Source organism: Bombina bombina, chromosome 6 (genome assembly GCF_027579735.1).
Source record: "Bombina bombina isolate aBomBom1 chromosome 6, aBomBom1.pri, whole genome shotgun sequence".
Taxonomy (NCBI): domain Eukaryota; kingdom Metazoa; phylum Chordata; class Amphibia; order Anura; family Bombinatoridae; genus Bombina; species Bombina bombina.
In genome coordinates this window covers 219373946-219397016 of record NC_069504.1, presented here as the reverse complement: position 1 = coordinate 219397016, position 23071 = coordinate 219373946, and the positions used below count along the sequence as shown (strand labels likewise).

The window sequence follows — 23071 nt, the reverse complement described above, 5'->3', positions numbered from 1 at the left end:
AACTCATGAACATTTTAGCAAGTATTAATCACTTTGATAAAATAAATAAAAATGATTTACACCAAAGTTCCACTAAGCAGTAACATTTCATACAATAGTACTTCTAGTTAAGGATAAATATTTATCTTCACAATAAGAAGCATTATTTGGCAATATCAGTACTGGTGTATTTTTCTTAGGTCTATTGCGGTTGGGGTGGTATAAACTCATTGTCATTGGCCACTACCCATAATAAACAACAAAGTTGATATAATGGGAGAAAAGGCTTCCATACTCTATAAAAGTAAACATTTAAATACCTTGTAGATGTGTATTTAAAGCAAGGCTTAAAGGGACATGAAACCCCAAATTATTTCATGATTCAGATAGAGAATACAATTTTAAACAACTTTCTATATTCATTTTATTATATAATTTGTTTTCATTCTCTTGGAACCATTTGTTGAAGGAGCAGCAATACACTACTAGTTTCTAACTGAACACATGGGTGAGCCAATGACAATCGGTATATACATGCAGCCACCAATCAGCAGAGAGAACCTAGGTTACATGCTGCTCCTGAGCTTACCTAGAGGTTACCTATAAACCTTTCAGCAAACGATAATTAGAGAAGGAAGCAAATTAAATAATAATAGAGGTAAATTGGAAAGCTGTTTAAAACTGTATTCTCTATCTGAATCATGAAAGAAAAATGTTGGGTTTCGTGTCCCTTTAAGACACATTGAGAGAATAGAAGAACTATAAACTATAAGTATAGTATTTAAAAATTTTCCGTAAAAATCAAAGAATCAACAAGATTATAAGTATATTGCTGATAAAACATATACAATTAGTACAACTTCATCAGTTTTATCCTGAATGTGAGGGATATTGCATATACACTTTTCTGAACTTATGGTGTTCCCCAAGGCAGAACACTGTGCGATCTGCGTTCTTATAGCAGAAACTGAAGGGTCTCTTCAGAAAGAACGGCAGTGGCAGTTAAAATAATTTTTTTGCCTGCACTTTTAATTTCTACCTGAAGGTGTCACTGTTCCGTTCTATCTCAATGTAAATATTTGCTACGTTCCTCTCTTTTCAATTTCCTCCTACTTCCTGAACTCCAGTGCGGTACAGGGTAACAGCACATTGCAGAAAAGGTAAGTCAGGGCTTAACAAATGTATTCTAGGAGTAAAGGAGCCAATCAAAATACTTAAGACAGATTTTTTTTTGTTCTTTAATATGTTGTGTACGTATATGGGGTGTGTGTGTGTGTGTGTGTGTGTGTATGTATGGGGTGTGTGTGTGTGCATCTATGGGGTGTGTGTATGTGCATCTATGGGGTGTGAGTGTGTGTGCGCATCTATGGGGTGTGTGTGTGTGTGCGCATCTATGGGGTGTGTGTGTGTGCGCATCTATGGGGTGTGTGTGTGCGCATCTATGGGGTGTGTGTGTGTGTGCGCATCTATGGGGTGTGTGTGTGCGCATCTATGGGGTGTGCGTGTGTGTGCTCATCTAGGGGGGGTGCGTGCGTGTGCGCATCTATGGGGGGTGCGTGCGTGTGCGCATCTATGGGGGGTGCGTGCGTGTGCGCATCTATGGGGGGGTGCGTGCGTGTGCGCATCTATGGGGGGTGCGTGCGTGTGCGCATCTAAGGGGGGGTGCGTGCGTGTGCGCATCTATGGGGGGTGCGTGCGTGTGCGCATCTATGGGGGGTGCGTGCGTGTGCGCATCTATGGGGGGTGCGTGCGTGTGCGCATCTATGGGGGGTGCGTGCGTGTGCGCATCTATGGGGGGTGCGTGCGTGTGCGCATCTATGGGGGGTGCGTGCGTGTGCGCATCTATGGGGGGGTGCGTGCGTGTGCGCATCTATGGGGGGTGCGTGTGCGCATCTATGGGGGGTGCGTGTGCGCATCTATGGGGGGTGCGTGTGCGCATCTATGGGGGGTGCGTGTGCGCATCTATGGGGGGTGCGTGTGCGCATCTATGGGGGGTGCGTGTGCGCATCTATGGGGGGTGCGTGTGCGCATCTATGGGGGGTGCGTGTGCGCATCTATGGGGGGTGCGTGTGCGCATCTATGGGGGGTGCGTGTGCGCATCTATGGGGGGTGCGTGTGCGCATCTATGGGGGGTGCGTGTGCGCATCTATGGGGGGTGCGTGTGTGTGCGCATCTATGGGGGGTGCGTGTGTGTGCGCATCTATGGGGGGTGCGTGTGTGTGCGCATCTATGGGGGGTGCGTGTGTGTGCGCATCTATGGGGGGTGCGTGTGTGTGCGCATCTATGGGGGGTGTGTGTGTGTGTGCATCTATGGGGGGTGCGTGTGTGTGCGCATCTATGGGGGGTGCGTGTGTGTGCGCATCTATGGGGGGTGCGTGTGTGTGCGCATCTATGGGGGGTGCGTGTGTGCGCGCATCTATGGGGGGTGCGTGTGTGCGCGCATCTATGGGGGGTGCGTGTGTGCGCGCATCTATGGGGGGGGCGTGTGTGCGCGCATCTATGGGGGGGGGCGTGTGTGCGCGCATCTATGGGGGGGGGCGTGTGTGCGCGCATCTATGGGGGGGGCGTGTGTGCGCGCATCTATGGGGGGCGTGTGTGCGCGCATCTATGGGGGCGTGTTCGCGCGCATCTATGGGGGGCGTGTGCGCGCGCATCTATGGGGTGTGTGCATCTATGGGGTGTGTGTGTGTGCATCTATGGGGTGTGTGTGTGTGCATCCATGGGGTGTGTGTGTGTGCATCCATGGGGTGTGTGTGTGTGTGCATCTATGGGGTGTGCATCTATGGGGTGTGTGTGTGTGTGAGTATCTATGGTGTGTGTGTGTGTGTGTGTGTGTGTGTGTGTGTGTATCTATGGTGTGTGTGTGTATCTATGGTGTGTGTGTGTATTTATATATATATATATATATTTATATATATATATATATATATATATATATATATATATATATGTGTGTGTGTATGTGCGTGCATATAGAGATTACAGAAGCTGAAACTGTACCAAATAAGTTAATTGGATATGCACAGTATTGGAAATATGGGGTTGTGGACCCTTACCGAGCCTTTTTCAGAATACTGTGAATTCCCCTTTAACTCATTTGGGAAAAGCTTCAGCCTTAGTCATGTACAACAGATTTTTTTTTTTTTTAAATGGGTGTGTATTATAGTTGTGTTTTTTTTTTTTAAGGATCTCTTTACTGGAATCAACTCTGAGGTTGTAATAAATAAATAATATACAGTGTGTGTATATATATATATATATATATATATATATATATATATATATATATACACACACACCCATATACACACACAATAATTTCTAAGTGCCATCCTTTAAGAAGCATATATTATACATCAGCAGTATAAGCATAGAACAGCAGCCCCTCCAAAATAAGCACATAGACCTCAGCAGTACAGTAGAGCAGGTTCCCAGGCAGACTGACACTGTGGGAACGTACAGCAGACATCAGCAAGGCTGTACATGAACCTGTCCTCATGCACACTGAGTAAGGGCAACAAACACAGCAACACCGGCTCCTTAGAGTCACTGCAGAAAAATGTTCACTAATAAATTTCTCATTGCAGAGAAAGAAAAAAAGTTCTGCCTCTGGGATTGTGTTCATAATCTGCAACAGGATTTTCTTCCACGTATACTGGTAGTAATGGCTGGGCCCCACTCCATATACAACAATCAGTGGTAAACAGTAATAAGCAACATTGTTTTATATATCAAAATACAGCAGACATATGACCAAGTAAATCTACTATGTCTGTTATATGTGCTCATATATCACATCACAAAGTATACTGCCCATGCAGCCCCATTATGCCAGCTACATTTACAAGTAAAATCTCAGATGCGTGGCCATTGCAGCACCATTATGCTGACTATATGCCCAAATAAGACTAGGAAATTAAATGCAAAGGCGAGATGGCCCAAGTGGCGGTGGAAAAGGGGGAAGTTACAGCGGTGGTGATTTAGCACGTGCAGCATTCCACCCATATAAAAAAAAAGCATTAGTTCTATTTCTGCTCTGTACTGACTAAAGCTATGTGTTATTGTCAGGTTAAAGGTGGATAGTGTTAATTAACCAATATCCCCAATCAATAATCATTCATACTGCAGTATCAGTTGCACATGAACCTGTATTTTTGCCAAGTTCAATTTAATTTAAAACTGCTTTTTTATGCTTAAAAATAAGAATTTGGCTACTACACTTTTCTACGCATGATTTCCCCTACAACGTCTCTTTAAGGTAGTATTGAAATAAATGAATACCAAGCACTTCTGATACAGGCTTTTATAAGAAACTGCATAAAGAGAGAAACAAACACAAACTGCAAAACCTTTGCAGGTTTTCTTCAAATTGTATTTAATAAGCAAGACTTTAATTTTGCTTTAAAAGTTAGAGTAACATTTTTTGTGTTTGAGAAGTGCTGGTTAAATAGAAACTTACCTGCGACCACATTCTGAGTGTTTTGCAACATTTTTTAATATTAAGGCAGCTGTTAATCGGATGTGTTTTGTGATTGGTCCCTCTTTTTCATCCTTTATGAAATGAAAAGAATAAAATATATATTTTATACATATTAGCTATAGCAAGAGAATGACCTGCAGTCAAGTGTACAATCAAAGGACAACTAATTCATAGATGTTGCCTATGTTGGGACTGAGTCTCATTAAATATGTGTCGTTATTTTTTAATGTCCTTAATTTGTACTTACTGTGAAGTCTCTGAAGACCAGATTTCTTGATCCCCGCCGGAGTGCCATGAGTGCTGCACTTGGATGGTTTACAATAGCCTTCTGAGCTCTGGGAGTTGATGAACCTCCAGACTGTCTACAATGAGAAATTCCACAGATAAATACAATGAAACAAGGGGGGCTTTAGAACCAATTTTTTTTGTTTTTTAATAATATGTCAGGATTTGATAAATTTTGGTAGCCAGTGAGAGAATACAGCCTTTAAATTGTGTCCATGGTATTATGATAGATAGTAGGATATTGGGGAAATATAAAGATAAATAAAGTAAAGCTGTCAGGCCCATTTTTTTACTTGCCATGTGACCTGGTGTGTTGTGGCATTGTAGAGACCTGTTATGTAACTTCAAAATGTGTTCTAAAAATGTGGTACAATATAAAATGTACAATTGTTATAGAGATAGTTTCTTACTTATTGGAAGATTTTTGATTTCCGGCCTGTCCCTGTTCCTCCTGTTTAAGCCCTGCTAGAAGAGCATCTTTTGAACAGTGCTTGTCCTGTTAAGACATTTAGACAAGAAATAGCAAACAAATTAAGATAAAAAAAAATCTAAACATAGAAAACATCCTAAGATGAATTTAGTACAATCAACTTTCTATCAAACAACTATTTTGCCACTATTTTGATATAAGATAATTATTTTTGTTCCTGTGAAGTGCTGCTGCATCTTTCAATTTATAATAAGATAAGAAGTTAAATAATTTAGTGTACACTACAGTAATTGCACAAGCTTACCTGTAAGTGTGTGATAAATGAAAACCTCTGCCGCTGGAAAGGTTCACAGCCTTCCCACATGCACTGTCCAGGATACACATCTTTACCACCATGTTCAGTTGCAGCATGGTAAAAAACTTGAGATGGGGTTTCAAACCATCTAAAAAAAAGGAGTGAAAAAATGAAGTGAAATGTATAAAATGTACATAAACAGTCTGCAATTAATTCATTAATATCTGTATATGTCCAGTAAGCTAAATGGAGTACAAACGCATATATTATCATCATCGGGTATTCGTAGAGTACCAACATATTCTGCAGCAATAATTAATTTAACCAAATCACACAGTTTAATAAGAACAAAAACACACAATTAAAAAAAATATGGAAAGTATTATGCAAAAAACAATTTATGCTTACCTGATAAATGTCTTTCTTTCAGGATATGGAGAGTCCACAACAGCATTCCAATTACTAGTGGGAATATCACTCCTGGTCAGCAGGAGGAGGCAAAGAGCACCACAGAAAATCTGTTACGTGTCACTCCCCTACCCAAAATCCCCAGTCATTCGACCGAAGGGAAATGGAAAAAGGAATAACACAAAGGTGTAGAGGTGCCTGAGGTTTAGTCAAAAATAACTGTCTTAATTAAGGGTGGGGTCGTGGAATCTCCATATCCGGAAAGAAATTCATCAGGTAAGCATACATTTTGTTTTCTTTCCTAAGATATGGAGAGTCCACAACATCATTCCAATTACTAGTGGGAACCAATACTCAAGCTAGAGGACACGGAATGAATAGGGAGGGAGACCAAGACAGGCAAACAGAAGGCACCACCGCTTGAAGGACCTTTCTCCCAAAAGAGGCCTCAGTAAAATTTAGAAAAATTATGCAGAGGACCAAGTTGCAGCCTTGCAAATCTGCTCCACCGAAGATTCATTTTTGAAAGCCCAAGAAGAGGAGACAGCCCTAGTGGAATGAGCTGTAATTCTCTCAGGAGGCTGCTGACCAGCAGTCTCAAAAGCAAAACAAATTATACTTCTCAACCAGAAAGAGAGAGAAGTAGCGGTAGCCATTTGACCTTTACGCTTTCCTGAGAAACAAACAAAAAACAGGGCAGAAGACTGGTGAAAATCCTTAGGTCGCCTGTAGGTAGAATTTTAGAGCACGAACAACATCCAAGTTGTGCAACAGACGTTCGTTATGAGAAGAAGGATTGGGACAAAGAGAAGGAACAACAATTTCCTGATTAATATTTCTATCCGAAACCACTTTCAGAAGACAACCCAAATTAGTACGAAGAACCGCCTTATCAGTATGAAAGATAAGGTAAGGCGAATCACACTGCAAAGCCGAGAGTTCCGAAACTCTCCGAGAAGAAAAGACAGCAATAAGAAACAAAACATTCCAAGATAGGAACTTAATATCTATGAAATGCATAGGCTCAAAAGGAGCCTGTTGCAAAACTTTAAGAACAAGGTTAAAGCTCCAAGGAAGAGCAACAGGTTTAAACACAGGCCTGATTCTGACCAGGGCCTGACAAGAAGATTGAACATCTGGCACATCCGCCAGATGCTTGTGTAACAAAATAGATAATGCAGAAATCTGACCTTTCAGAGAACTGGCTGACAATCCTTTCTCCAGACCTTCCTGGAGAAAAGACAAAATCCTAGCCCTACTCCAAGAGTAGCCTTTGGATTCACACCAATAAAAAGGAAATTTATGCTTACCTGATAAATTTATTTCTTTTACGATATGACGAGTCCACGGATTTCATCCTTACTTATGGGATATCGCCTCCTGGTCAGCAGGAGGAGGCAAAGAGCTCCACAGAAGAGCTGCATAAATAGCTCCTCCCTTCCCCCTCAACCCAGTCATTCGACCGAAGTTAGGAAGAGAAAGGAAAAGCCAAGGAGCAGAGGTGACTGAAGTTAAACAAAAATAAAAACCCGTCTTAGAAAACGACAGGGCGGGCCGTGGATTCGTCATATCGTAAAAGAAATAAATTTATCAGGTAAGCATAAATTTCCTTTTACAAGATATGACGAGTCCACGGATTTCATCCTTACTTATGGGATACAATACCAAAGCAATAGGACACGGATGAAAGGGAGGGACAAGACAGGAACTTAAATGGAAGGCACCACTGCTTGAAGAACCTGTCTCCCAAAAATAGCCTCGGACGAGGCAAAAGTATCAAATTTGGAAAATTTGGAAAAAGTGTGAAGAGACGACCAAGTTGCAGCCTTGCAAATCTGTTCAACGGAAGCATCATTTTTAAATGCCCATGAGGAAGCCACAGCTCTAGTAGAATGAGCCGTAATTCGTTCTGGAGGCTGCTGTCCAGCAGTCTCATATGCAACATGGATCATACTCCTCAGCCAAAAAGAAAGAGGAAGCCGTAGCTTTCTGACCCCTACGTTTTCCAGAAAAAAACAACAAATAATGAAGATGTTTGACGAAAATCCTTAGTCGCCTGCAGGTAGAACTTCAAGGCACGGACTACGTCTAAATTATGTAACTGACGCTCCTTCTTAGAGGAAGGGTTAGGACACAAGGAAGGAACAACAATTTCCTGATTAATATTTTTGTTAGAAACAACCTTAGGAAAAAAAACAGGTTTGGTGCGCAACACCCCCTTATCAGAATGGAAAATAAGATAAGGAGAATCACATTGTAATGCCGAAAGCTCAGAAACTCTGTGAGCCGAAGAAATAGCAACCAGAAATAAAACTTTCCAAGATAATAACTTAATATCTATGGAATGCATAGGTTCAAACGGAACCCCTTGAAGAACATTAAGAACTAAATTCAAACTCCAAGGAGGAGCAATTGATCTAAACACAGGCCTGATCCTAGTCAGAGCCTGACAAAAGGACTGAACATCTGCCAGACGCTTGTGTAGCAAAATAGACAGAGCAGAAATCTGTCCCTTTAAGGAACTTGCTGATAACTCCTTCTTTGAGAAAAAACTAAAATCCTAGGAATTCTAATCTTACTCCATGTGTAACCCTTGGATTCGCACCAATAAAGATATTTACGCCATATCTTATGGTAAATATTTCTAGTAACAGGCTTAAGTGCCTGAATCAAGGTATCAATGACCGAATCAGAAAACCCACGCTTAGATAGAATCAAGCATTCAATCTCCAAGCAATCAACTGCAGAGAAATTAGATTCGGATGATGGAAGGGTCCCTGAATGAGAAGGTCCTTTCTCAATGGAAGCTTCCACGGTGGCAGAGATGACATGTCCACCAGATCGGCATACCAAGTCCTGCGAGGCCACGCAGGAGCGATGAGAATCACTGAAGCCCTCTCCTGTTTGATCCGAGCAATCACCAGGGGAAGGAGCGCAAACGGTGGAAACACATAAGCTAGGTTGAACGAACAAGGCACTGCCAAGGCATCTATCAGTTCGGCCTGAGGATCCCTGGACCTGGACCTGTATCTTGGGAGCTTGGCATTCTGACAAGATGCCATAAGATCCAGCTCCGGTCTGCCCCATCTGAGAATCAGGGTGGCAAAGACCTCCGGATGGAGTTCCCATTCCCCCGGATGAAACGTCTGTCTGCTCAAAAAATCTGCTTCCCAGTTTTCCCACTCCTGGGATGTAGATTGATGAAAGATAACAAGAGTGAGCCTTCGCCCACCGAATTATCTTGGATACTTCTGTCATCGCTAAGGAACTCCTTGTTCCTCCCTGATGATTGATGTAAGCCACAGTCGTGATGTTGTCCGACTGAAATCGGATGAATTTGGCCGAAGCCAACTGAGGCCAAGTCTGAAGTGCATTGAATATTGCCCTCAATTCCAGAATATTGATTGGAAGTAGAGACTCTGACCGAGTCCACACACCCTGGGCCTTCAGGGATTTCCAGACTGCACCCCATACTAGTAAACTGGCGTCCGTTGTCACCATCACCCATGAGGGTCTGCAAAAGCACGTCCCTTGGGACAGATGATCCTGCGACAACCACCAAAGAAGAGAGTTTCTTGTCTCCTGATCCAGATCTATCTGAGGAGACAAATCTGCATAATCTCCATTCCACTGTCTGAGCATGCTCAGTTGTAGAGGTGAAAACGAGCAAACGGAATGATGTCCATTGCCGCCACCATCAACCCAATTACCTCCATGCACTGAGCCACTGATGGCCGAGGATTGGACTGAAGGGATCGGCATGTATTCAGAATCTTTAACTTTCTGACTTCCGTCAAGAAGATCTTCATGGATACAGAGTCTATTAGAGTCCTTAGAAAGGATAGAACCATGTTGGTATGAGACTTTGTCAGCTGATAAGACGCCTGGATCAGAATATCGTCCAGATAAGGCGCCACTGCAATGCCCTGCGGCCTGAGAACCGCCAGCAGAGATCCTAGAACCTTTGTGAAGATCCTGGGTGCCGTGGCCAGCCCGAAAGGAAGGGCCACGAACTGAAAATGTGTGTCCAGAAAGGCAAACCTCAGGAACTGATGATGATCTCTGTGGATAGGAATATGAAGATATGCATCCTTTAAATCCATGGTAGTCATATATTGACCCTCCTGGATCAATGGGAGAATTGTTTGAATAGTCTCCATCTTGACAGATGGAACTCTGAGAAACTTGTTCAGACTTTTGAGATCTAAAATGGGTCGGAACGTTCCCTCTTTTTTGGGAACCACAAAAAGATTTGAGTAAAACCCCTGCACCTTTTCCCTTTTTGGAACAGGACAAATTACTCCCATAGTGGAGAGGTCTTTTACACAACGTAAGAACGCCTCTCTTTTTATCTGGTCTACAGACAATTGTGAAAGAAGAAACCTTCCCTTTGGGAAGGAATATTTGAACTCCAACTGATACCCTTGGGACACGATCTCTAGTGTCCAGGGATCCTGAACGTCTCTTATCCAAGCCTGGACAAAGAGAGAAAGTCTGCCCCCTACTAGATCCGGTCCTGGATCGGGGGCCGTCCATTCATGCTGTCTTGGGAGCAGCAGCGGGCTTCTTGGGTTGTTTACCCTTGTTCCAAGCCTGGTTGGGTCTCCAGGTGGGCTTGGCTTGTGAATAATTCCCTTCCTGTTTAGCGGAAGAGGAAGGAGTGACTCCTTTGAAATTACGAAAGGAACGAAAATTACTGTCGTCCCCTTTGTTTAGATGTTTTGTCTTGCGGGAGCAGATGACCCTTACCTCCCGTAATATCAGAAATGATTTCTTTCAAGTCAGGCCCTAACAGGGTCTTTCCCTTGAAATGAATAGCCAAGAGCTTGGATTTAGAGGACACATCCGCAGACCAGGATTTTAACCATAAGGCTCTGCGCGCTAAAATGGAATATCTTGCATTCTTAGCCGCCAATTTGGTGATCTAAAAGGCGGCATCCGTAACAAAAGAATTGGCCAGCTTAAGAGCCTTGATTCTGTCCATTATTTCCTCTAAAGAAGTCTCAGTCTTAAGAGACTCTTCCAACGCGTCAAACCAAAAGGCAGCCGCAGTTGTGACTGGTACGATGCAGGCCGTCGGTTGTAATAGAAACCCTTGATGAACAAATAACATTTTTAGAAGACCCTCCAACTTTTTATCCATAGGGTCTTTGAAAGCACAACTTTCCTCAATAGGGATAGTCGTACGCTTAGCCAGGGTAGAAATAGCTCCCTCCACCTTAGGGATCGTCTGCCAAGAGTCCCGAATGGTGTCAGGTATATGGTACATTTTCTTAAAAATAGGGGAAGGTGAGAACGGGATACCCGGTCTTTCCCATTCCCTAGTAATAATTTCCGAAATTCTCTTAGGAACTGGAAAAACGTCAGAATAAGAAGGAAACTCCAAATACCTGTCCATCTTACACAATTTCTCTGAAAGGAACCACAATAGAGTCACAGTCGTCCAGAGTCATCAAAACCTCCCGCAGTAACAGGCGAAGATGTCAGACAGTTCCCCTTCAGACAGAGCCTCCCTACCCCCCCCCCCGAGCCCTGGGAGGGTACATCGGAGATCGCCATCAAAGAATGAGAAGTCGCATGGACCACCTGGGTCTCTTTTCTACTACGTTTGCCCTGTAATACTGGCAACTTAGATAAAACTTCAGTAAGAGTGGATGACATAACTGCAGCCATATCCTGCAGAGTAAATTACGCAGACGCCGTTGAAGAACATGGCGTCACTTGCACTGGCGTTAAAGGCTGTGACGCTTTGGGAGAAAGATGCGGCATACCCTGAATCTCATCAGTCTGAGGACATTCATTTGACATATCTTTATTAAAGAAAATTTGCTCTCTACACTGTAAAACCCTCTCAATACATGGGGGACAAAGTGTAACAGGGGGTTCCACAATGGCATCTAAACACATAGGGCATGTACTTTGTTCAAGGTCATCCATGATAACAGAACAAACAAAGCAATCCTGGTCAATTCACAGATATTATTCAGAAAAAATAGAGTACTGTGTCTTTAAATAATAAAGTCTGCTTGACTTTATTATTTAAAACTATTCTATAAGCAATTAAGTAGTTGCCCCTGAGTTGTTAGGTTTCCCTGACCAGAAAAAAAGGAACAGTCACCTCGCCGCAGTTCCGCTTCTACCTGCGCCCACTTGCTTGACACTGACACCTCATACTGCGCACTACGATCGCTTGTAATTACTTATCAACAACCTTAGGGGCCGTAAAAAGTTGCTGCCATCCGGAGCCCGATAGAAGGGATACTGCGCAGGAAGCTCGCGAACGACAAGCCCCGCCCTCGTGGCCGTAAACCTAACCCCGCAGCTCCGTGGTGTATACACACACTGAACCGCCATTAACCGGAGTCTAAAACAAGCCAAACACTTTTGCCACAATCTCCCGCGTCAGCCATCTCTGTAGGTTTTTCACCTTCCACCATTAAACAGAGTGCCCAATAACGTACACAGTGTATAAACACCATCCATTCCCCAGCACTTCTAGTTTATCTTGCCTCTAGAATGTCTGCAGGAATTAAGCAATGTGTCGGTTCTCGTTTTAACTAGTGAGAATCTGCATATTGTTAAAGAGAAGCCTTTTAGCCCCTAATCTCCGATAGAGAACAAACAAGAAAAAGGCAAAGTACAGTCAATTCTGATATATGCTTTTTGCAGAGCCCCAGAATAAAAGACTGCACTTACCTCCATGCTGAGGAACAGCATGATAATTCACAGTGTCAAGAGGTCCTCTCTTCCTCCTGAGGTCCTGTGAAGATAGAAGGGTCTTAGTTACGTTTCCTCTCAAGCCATCACATCAGAGCAGCAGAAGAATGGGAGGTGCAGTGAGGCTAAAACCCCACCAGTTCCCATAGCCAAAAGGCTATAACTGCAGAAGCTGCTCTAAAGGAAAATAGTACACTTTGGCACCATTTAAAAATAAACTCTTGATTGAAGAATCTAAACTAACACCTCACTTTACCTCTCTCCTGTCTACTAACACAGGCAAAGAGAATGACTGGGTTGGGGGGGAAGGGAGGAGCTATTTATGCAGCTCTGCTGTGGAGCTCTTTGCTGCCTTCTGCTGACCAGGAGGCAATATCCCATAAGGATGAAATCTGTGGACTCGTCATATCTTGTAAAAGAAAGGTATTTACGCCATACCGTATGGTAAATTGTACGAGTAACAGGCTTGCGAGCCTGTAGCATGACTCAGAAAACCCACGCTTAGCCAGAACTAAGGGTTCAATCTCCAAGCAGTCAGCTTCAGAGAAACGAGATTTGGATGGAGGAATACGAGGCCATGCAGGAGCTATTAAAATTACGTGATATTCAGTGGACCCAGCGCAAGTGTATACACCTATTGCTCCCTTCAATTGGTTTCCTAGTAAACCTTGTGATAGACAGTTAATATAAGTGGATGAAGCGAGCGCCAAAAAGGCTAAGGTGAACGTATAAAAAGTCAGTTTTATTTTACACAGTATAGAACACAGAACTAAAATTCATGGATCCATGATTTACAAGATAAAAACAATATATAAACAGTAAGTGTAAAAGCAGCAACAGTCTATGAAAAATACAACAATAATCTTTACATAGAGATGGATATAAGTAGCTAATGCATATATTGTTGAAAAATAAAATTGTCCTAATAAAATTATTTGATGTAAGTTCCAATAAAGTAGTCCCAATAAAGTGGTGAAAAAGGGTTATAAGATAGAGAAAAATATAAAAATAAAAAGTTAAGTTCTGATTTAGAAGGTTTACAAAACCACAAAATGCAACAGTAAAAAATGTTAAAAATATTTGTGTAAAGGTGAATTGAAGATGGTGAACTTCTTATGTCTTCTAATTAGTGATATCCATCAATCAAGGTGATGCATCTCCTAAAATAATCCTGTGAAAAAAGAAAAAACAATACTGCAGAAAATATAAAACACTTCGTTAAAGTGTACGAAATTTGCTTACTTTCAGTTAAATGTTTTTTAAATGTTCTTATAGTCTCAACTTTTATCAAATTCTGGTTTTATGATATGTATAATCAATAACCTGTCTAACGTTATTGAATATATACGATTTATCAATTCACGGTTATATTCATATTAATATTACGTAAATATCAGCCAATAAGTTTATAATACCTCTCTGTCATCATGATAATGCATATGTTTTTGAAACTAGGTATGACAAACACTCAAACTGTCTTTTTTCAATTGCACCAAAACACCAGGACAAATCAAAACCGGAAACGACATTCCGGAAATTACGTTTTATATCTGAAACCGGATATGATGTCAAAAACTCACCATCACATGCATTAAAATGGCGAACATACCAGAACCAACAATATACCTTGTAAGATGGACTTATATTTAAAAACCTATTTATATTTACAGATACACGTCATCAACCAATGTTGCTACATATATATTTAAAAATATAATTTACAAAGAATATTTTAGAGATTTTTAATATTTGCCCATACCCACAACGCATTTTACAGGAAGTGGGCGGCCCTTAAGGAACCAAAATTTTGGCGCCCAAACATTCAGTAACTATTGGATTACCTACCCTATATAAGCTACATTTGCTTACTTGGTTACATAGTCTTAAAAAAGGCCTGTTAGGTCGAAACGCGTCAACATCTAAAAGTAAGCAAATTTCTTACAGTTTAACAAAGTGTTTTATATTTTCAGCAGTATTGTTTTTTCTTTTTTCACAGGATTATTTTAGGAGATTTATCACATTGATTGATGGATATCACTAATTAGAAGACATAAGAAGTTCACCATCTTCAATTCACCTTTACACAAATATTTGTAAAAATTTTTACGGTTGCATTTTGTGGTTTTGGAAACTTTATACTACCTTCTAAATCAGAACTTAACTTTTTATTTTTATATTTTTCTCTATCTTATAACCCTTTTTTACGTTTTTCATTTTATATTTTATTTTTCAATATAATATAAAATACCAAAGGAATAATGGAACAAATGGTTTCCATTTTGAAGGACGGTACACTGAGAAACTTGAGACACTTTAGGTCTAAAATGGGTCTAAAAGTTCTCTTTTTGGGAACCACGAACAGATTTGAATAGCATCCTAGACCCTGGTCCCTTACTGGAACAATCACTCCCAGGGAGGAAAGGTTGTGAATGCAGCTCAAAAATGCCTCTTTTTACCTGGTCTGAAGATAATCTTGAGGTGGAATCTGCACCGGGAGGGAAAGTTTTGAATTCTATTTTGTAACCCTGAGATATTATGTCCACAGCCCAAGGATCTAGGACATCTCGTATCCACGCTTGACAAAACAGGTGAAGTCAGACAGACTCAGCTGAGGGTTTCTTTGATTGCTTCCCCTTATTCCAAGATTGATTTGGCTTCCAAGAAGACTTGGAATGTTCCTGCTTCAAAGAGGGAGAGGAAGACTTTTGACCTTTGAAGTTATGAAAGGAACGAAAATTACTTTGACGTCCTTTAGGTCTGTTGTTCTTGTCTTGTTCTTGTAATATCAGAAATTATTTCTGTCAGACCAGGTCCAAACAGAAGCTTGGACTTGGAGCTAACATCAGCTGACCAAGATTTTATAGCCACAAAGCCCTTAGGGCTAAGACAGTGAAGCCAGACATCTTAGCTCCCAGTCTAATAACTTGCATGTTAGCATCAGAAATAAAGGAATTGGCTAGTTTGAGAGCCTTAATCCTATCATGGATCTCTTCCAACAGAGTCTCTACTAAAATTGATTCAGTCAAGGCGTTGCACCAATAAGATGCCACACTTGCTACTGTGGCAATACAAACTGCAGGTTGCCATTGAAGACCTTGAAGAACATACATCTTTTTCAAATAAGCCTCCAGTTTTTTGTCCATGGGATCCTTAAAGGTGCAGCTATCCTCTATAGGGATCATAGTTCTCTTAGCCAATGTAGAAATTGCCCCTTCTACTTTAGGCACCGTGCACCATGAATCTTTAATGGAGTCAGCAACATTAAACATCTTTTTAAAGATGGGAGACGGGGAGAAAGGTATTCCTGGCTTCTCCCATTCCTGTGACAATCTTTGTCACACGGTCTGGAACAGGAAACACTTCCACAGAGGAAGGAACATCATAGTATTTATTAAAGGGACACTGAACCCAATATTTTTCTTTTGTGATTCAGATAGAACATGCAATTTTAAGCAACTTTCTAATTTACTCCTATTATCAAATGTTCTTAATTCTCTTGGTATCTTTATTTGAAAACCAAGAATGAAAGTTTAGATGCTGGCCCATTTTTGGTGAACCTGGGTTGTTCTTGCTGATTGGTGGATAAATTCACCCACCAATAAACAAGTGCTGTCCAGAGTTCATAACCAAAAATGCGCTGGCTCCTTTAGCTTAGATACCTTCTTTTTCAAATAAAGATAGCAAGAGGACAAAGAAAAATTTATAATAGGAATAAATTATAAAGATGCTTAAAATTACATCTGAATCAAGAAAGAAAAAAATTGGGTTCAGTGTCCCTTTAAGCTTACTAGACTTCTTAGGGTTGACGACGACAGAAAGTCATCCAAAGTAGTCAATACCTCCTTTAACAGTACACAAAGGTGTTCAAGATTAAATCTGAAGTTTACTTCTTCAGTATTAGATGAAGGTATTATACTGTCTGAATCTGAGATTTCACCCTCAGAGGCTACAAACGTATCCTCCACATCAGACTTATGAGGGAGAGAAACCTATATAGCAGTAGGTGGAACATAAACCTTACTATCTGAATGTCTAATTTTCCTCTTGTGTTTTCCCAGCATAGGAAAAGCAGATAATGCCGCAGATACCGCAGAAGATACCGGTGCAGCAAAATATGCAGGCAAATAAACTCCTCCAGGGGGCTGAGAGGAACTGCAGGGCACTGTATGTGACACCATAGAGGCTTGGGACGTTTGAGGAGAAAGCTGTGGCATTGCCTGAACAGCATCATCCTGAGAGACATTGGGCTCAGAGGGCAACAATGTATCTTTAAATTGAAGTGTTCTAGCTAAGCATACAGCACAGAATTGCATAGGCAAAACAATTTGTGCCTCAAGGCATAACAAGCATTTGTCAAAAGACAGAGTCTTGGTCCAGGTCCATAATAATAAATAAAAAATTCACTTTAAGAATTTTTTAATACCACAGCAGCTTAACGTTATGCAAAAATTATTTAAAATAATAAACCAATCAGGCCCCCTACACTTCAGACAGGCTGAGGTGCCTTACCGTAACACTTATACATAATTTGGCCACCAGAAGTCTCTAAAAACATAATTTATGTAAGAACTTACCTGATAAATTCATTTCTTTCATATTCGCAAGTCCATGAGCTAGTGACGTATGGGATATACAATCCTACCAGGAGGGGCAAAGTTTCCCAAACCTCAAAATGTCTATTAACGAATAGCCAAGTAGTGGGGTAATAAAGAAAGGAGTAAAAAGCATCAACGAAGGAATTTGGAAATAATAACCACCATAAAAAGGGTGGGTCTCATGGACTCTTGCCAATATAAAAGAAATTAATTTATCAGGTAAGTTCTTACATAAATTATGTTTTCTTTCATGTAATTGGCAAGAGTCCATGAGCTAGTGACGTACGGAATAGCAATACCCAAGATGTGGAGCTCCACAGAAGAGTCACTAGAGAGGGAGGGATAAAAATAACAGCTATTTTCCACTGAAAAAATTAATCCACAACCCAAAATATAAAAGTTTATTCTCATAAATGAAAAGAAAAAACTTAAACATAAGCAGATGAATCAAACTGAAACAGCTGCCTGAAGAACTTTTCTACCAAAAACTGCTTCTGAAGAAGCAAATACATCAAAACGGTAGAATTTAGTAAATGTATGCAAAGAAGACCAAGTTGCTGCTTTGCAAATCTGATCAACTGAAGCTTCATTCTTAAAAGCCTACGAAGTGGAAACTGATCTAGTAGAATGAGCTGTGATTCTCTGAGGCGGGGCCTGACCCGACTCCAAATAAGCCTGATGAATCAAAAGCTTTAACCAAGAAGCCAAGGAAAAGGCAGAAGCCTTCTGACCTTTCCTAGAACCAGAAAATACAACAAATAGACTAGAAGTCTTCCTGAAATCTTTAGTAGCTTCAACATAATATTTCAAAGCTCTCACCACATCCAAAGAATGTAAGAATCTTTCCAAAGAATTCTTAGGATTAGGACACAAAGAAGGAACAACAATTTATCTATTAATGTTGTTAGAATTCACAACCTTAGGTAGAAATTTAAAAAAAGTCTACAAAACTGCCTTATCCTGATGGAAAATCAAAAAAGGAGATTTACAAGAAAGAGCAGACAATTCGGAAACTCTTCTAGCAGAAGATTGCCAAAAGGAACAACACTTTCCAAGAAAGTAATTTAATGTCCAAAGAATGCATAGGCTCAAAAGGAGGAGCCTGTAAAGCCTTCGAAACCAAATTAAGACTCCAAGGAGGAGAGATTGAGTTAATGACAGGCTTGATACGAACCAAAGCCTGTACAAAACAGTGAATATCAGGAAGCTTAGCAATTTTTCTGTGAAATACAACAGAAAGAGCAGAGATTTGTCCCTTCAAGGAACTTGCAGATAAACCTTTATCCAAACCATCCTGAAGAAACTGTAAAATTCTAGGAATTCTAAAAGAATGTCAGGAGAATTTATGAGAAGAACACCATGAAATATAAGTCTTCCAAATTCGATAATAAATCTTCCTAGAAACAGATTTACGAGCCTGTAACATAGTATCAATCACTGACTCAGAGAAATCTCTTACTAAGCACTAGGCGTTCAATTTCCATACCTTCAAATTAAAGATTTGAGATCCTGATGGAAAAACGGACCTTGAGACAGAAGGTCTGATCTTAAAGGAAGTGGCCAAGGCTGGCAACTGGACATTCGAACAAGATCCGCATACCTAAACCTGTGAGGCCATGCTGGAGCTAAAAGCAACACAAACGAATGTTCCATGATGAATTTGGAAAATCACTCTTGGAAGAAGAACTAGAGACGGGAAGATATAAGCAGGTTGGTAAAATCAAGGAACTGCTAACGCATCCACCGCCTCTACCGGAGAATCCCTGGACCTGGACAGGTACCTGGGAAGTTTCTTTTTTAGATAGGAAGCCATCAGATCTATTTCTGGAAGACCCCACATCTTAACAATCTGAAAAAACACATCTGGATGGAGGGACCACTCCCCAGGATGTAAAGTCTGACGGCTGAGATAATCCGCTTCCAAATTGTCTACACCTGGGAAATGAACCGCAGGAGCTGGATTCCGCCCAAGCAAGTTTCCGAGATACTTCTTTCGTAGCTTGGGGACTGTGAGTCCCACCCTGATGATTGACATATGCACAGTTGTGATATTGTCTGTCTGAAAAAAAAAATGGTTCTCTCTTCAACAGAGGCCAAACCTGAAGAGCCCTGAAAATAGCACAGAGTTCTAAAATATTGATTGGAAACCTCGCCTCTTGAGATTTTCAAACCCCTTGTGCTGTCAGAGATCCATAGACAGCTCCCCAACCTGAAAGACTTGCATCTGTTGTGATCACAGTCCAGGATGGACTAACAAAAGAGGCCCCTTGAAGTATATGATAGTGATCTAACCACCAAGTCAGAGAGAGTCGAAAATTGGGATTTAAGGATATTAAATGTGATATCTTTGTATAATCCCTGCACCACCGATTCAGCATACAAAGCTGGAGGTCTCATATGAAAACGAGCAAAGGAGATCATGTCCGATGCTGCTGTCATGAGACCTAAAACTTCCATGCATATAGCTACTGAAGGGAATGATTGAGAATGAAGGTTCCGACAAGATGAAACCAATTTTAATCGCCTCTTGTCTGTTAGAGACAGAGTCATGGACACTGAATCTATCTGGAAACCTAAAAAGGAGACCCTTGTCTAAGGAATCAAGGAACTTTTTGGTAAATTGATCCTCCAACCATGTTTTTGAAGAAATAACACTAGTTGATTTGTGTGAGATTCTGCAGAATGTAAAGACTGAGCTAGTTCCAAGATATCATCCAAATAAGGTAACACTGCAATACCCCGTTCTCTGATTACAGAGAGTAGGGCACTGAGAACCTTTGAAAAGATTCTTGGAGCTGTCGCTAGGCTAAATGGAAGAGCGACAAAATGGTAATGCTTGTCTAGAAAAGAGAATCTCAGAAACTGATAGTGGTCTGGATGAATCGGAATATGAAGATATGCATCCTGTAAGTCTATCGTGGACATATAATGACCTTGCTGAACTAAAGGCAGAATAGTCCTTATAGTCAACATTTTGAAAGTTGTCACTCTTACAAAACGATTCAAAAATTTCAGATCCAGAAATGGCCTAATGAATTTTCTTTCTTTGGGACAATGAATAGATTTGAATAAAACCCCAGACCCTGTTCCTGAAACGGAACTGGTATGATTACCCCTGAAAACTCTAGGTCTGAAACACACTTCAGAAAAGCCTGAGCCTTTAATGGATTTGCTGGGATGCGTGAGAGAAAAATTCTCACAGGAGGTCTTACTCTGAATCCTATTCGGTACCCTTGAGAGACAATACTCTGAATCCATTGATTTTGGACAGAATCTGACCAAATATTTTGGAAGAATTTTAATCTGCCCCCTACCAGCTGAGCTGGAATGAGGGCCGCACCTTCATGCAGACTTGGGAGCTGGCTTTGGTTTCTTAAACGGCTTGGATTTATTCCAACTTGAAGAAGGTTTCCAATTGGAACCAGATTCTTTGGGGGAAGGATTGAGTTTCTGTTCCTTATTTTGTCGAAAGGAACGAAAAAAACCCTTAGATCTTTTATCCTGAGGCAAAAAACTACCTCCCCCCCCAGTAATAGTTAAAATAATTGAATCCAACCAAATAAATGTTTACCTTGGAAAGAGATAGTAATCTAGATTTAGATACCATATCAGCATTCCAAGATTTAAGCCACAAAGCTCTTCTAGCTAAAATAGCTAAAGACATAGATTTAACATCAATTTTGAGGATATCAAAAATGGCATCACAAATAAAATGATTAGCAAGTTGAAGCAAGCTAAGAATGCTAGACAAATCAGGATCTGTTTCCTGTTGTGCTAAACTTCCCAACCAAAAAGTTGATGCAGCTGCAACATCAGCCAAAGAAATGGCAGGCCTGAGAAGATAGCCAGAATATAAATAAGCTTTCCTTAGATAAGATTCAAGTTTCCTATCTAAAGGGCCCTTAAAGGAAGTACTATCTTCCATAGGAATAGTAGTAAATTTGGCAAGAGTAGAAATAGCCCCATCAACTCTGGGGATCTTTTCCCAAAACTCCAAACTAACTGCTGGCAAAGGATACAATTCTTTAAACCTTGACAAAGGGATAAAAGTAGTACCAGGCCTATTCACAGGTGGTTTATAAACATAGTTTAAACGTATACTAGTTTTAATATCAAGAGGACTAGTTTCCTCAATATCCAATGTAATTAACACCTCTTAACAAGGAACGAATATACTCCATTCTAAATAAGTAGATTTGTCAGTGTCAATATCTGAGGTAGGATCTTCTCAAATCCGATAGATCCTCATCAGAGGAGGATAATTCAGTATGTTTTTGGTCATTTGAAATTTCATCAACTTTATGAGAAGTTTTAAAAGACCTTATTAGAAGGCAGAATAGCAGACAAAGCCTTCTGAATCGCATCAGCAACAAAATCTTTTATATTCACAGAAATACCATGTACATTAGATGTTGAAGGAACTACAGGCATTGTACTATTACTGATGGATACATTCTCTGCATGTAAAAGCTTATCATGACAACTATAAGATACCACAGCTGGAGTTATAATCTCCACAAATTTACAACAGATACACTTAGCTTTGGTTATCAGGCAGCAGGGTTCCAACAGTGGTTTCTGAGACAGGATCAGATTGAGACATCTTGCAAATGCAAGAGAAAAAAACAACATATAAAGCAAAATTATCAAATTTCCTTATATGGCAGTTTCAGGAACGGGAAAAAAAATGCATAGCCCTCTGACATAGAAAAAGGCAAGAGGCACATAGGAATGGGGTTTTAAATAATGAAATTATTTGGCGCCAAGCATGACGCACAACGCAAAATGAAATTTTTTGGCGCTAACATCCGGAAATGACACTCGCATCATTGCAGACGCAACCTTGTGTAAAAAACTCAGCGTCAACTAAGACGCCAGAAATGATGAACTTGCGTCACGGGAGGTACCTTCGCGCCCCCCCAAAAAATAATTATCGTGCCAAGAATGACGCAATAAACATCAGCATTTTTGCGCCTAATTTTGCCCGTGAATATTTCATAAAAAAGCAGTCAATTTGAGAAAAAAAAAAAAAAGGACTAAACCCCAGGTAAGAATTTTTTTTTCCTTAATATGTTTTCCCAAATATGAAACTGATAGTCTGCAAAAGGAAATATACATAAACCTGACTCAAGGAAAATATAAGGACAATATATATATTTAGAACTTTATATAAATACATAAAGTGCCAGACCGATAACAGAGAACCTATGAAATAGATTTCCCGCTAGGAAAAACATTGCATTCAATAGGTGATACTCCCTTCACATCCCTCTGACATTCACTGTACTCTGAGAGGAATCAGGCATCAAAATGCTGAGAAGCGCATATCAACATAGAAATCTTAGCACAAACTTACTTCACCACCTCCATAGGAGGCAAAGTTTGTAAAACTGAATTGTGGGTGTGGTGAGCGGTGTATTTATAGGCATTTTGAGGTTTGGGAAACTTTGCCCCTCCTGGTAGGATTGTATATCCCATACGTCACTAACTCATGGACTCTTGCCAATTACATGAAAGAAACAATCATATAGTAGATTGACACTGAAGAGACAGGAATTCAATGATGCCGCTCCGCGCATATCCGACAGCAGGGAGAAGTCACATGACCAGCAGAGAGAGGAAACTATGCAGCAAGTAAAAGGTGTGCGTTTCCCTCTGCCTACAACACCGGAGCTTAATTTACACAAACACTCAAGCAGTCTGCAAGTTAGCCTGTTCTAGCTAAGCAAGCAAAGAAAACCAACTGCCATATCTTAAGTTTATACATAAATCCCTGTATAAAACATAAGCCACACACATACTAAAAGTATTTAAACAAAATTAGCCCAAAGAGGAAAAATGTCCCAATAAAGGGAAGATTAACCCCCTAGTCTCAACATACA

At 40.7% G+C, this 23071-nt stretch overlaps 1 protein-coding gene across 1 annotated transcript in view; it reads right to left on the bottom strand.

Annotated features, from left to right (window-relative positions):
* Positions 1–23071, bottom strand: part of ARID2 (AT-rich interaction domain 2) — a 574897-nt gene that overhangs the window by 1614 nt on the left and 550212 nt on the right. The window contains exons 17-20 of the mRNA XM_053716737.1: positions 5479–5617; positions 5155–5240; positions 4707–4821; positions 4439–4530 (exon numbers count right to left, since the gene is read on the bottom strand). Of these exons, the coding sequence (XP_053572712.1) occupies positions 4439–4530; positions 4707–4821; positions 5155–5240; positions 5479–5617 (432 nt within the window). The remainder of the gene's footprint in view (positions 1–4438; positions 4531–4706; positions 4822–5154; positions 5241–5478; positions 5618–23071) is intronic.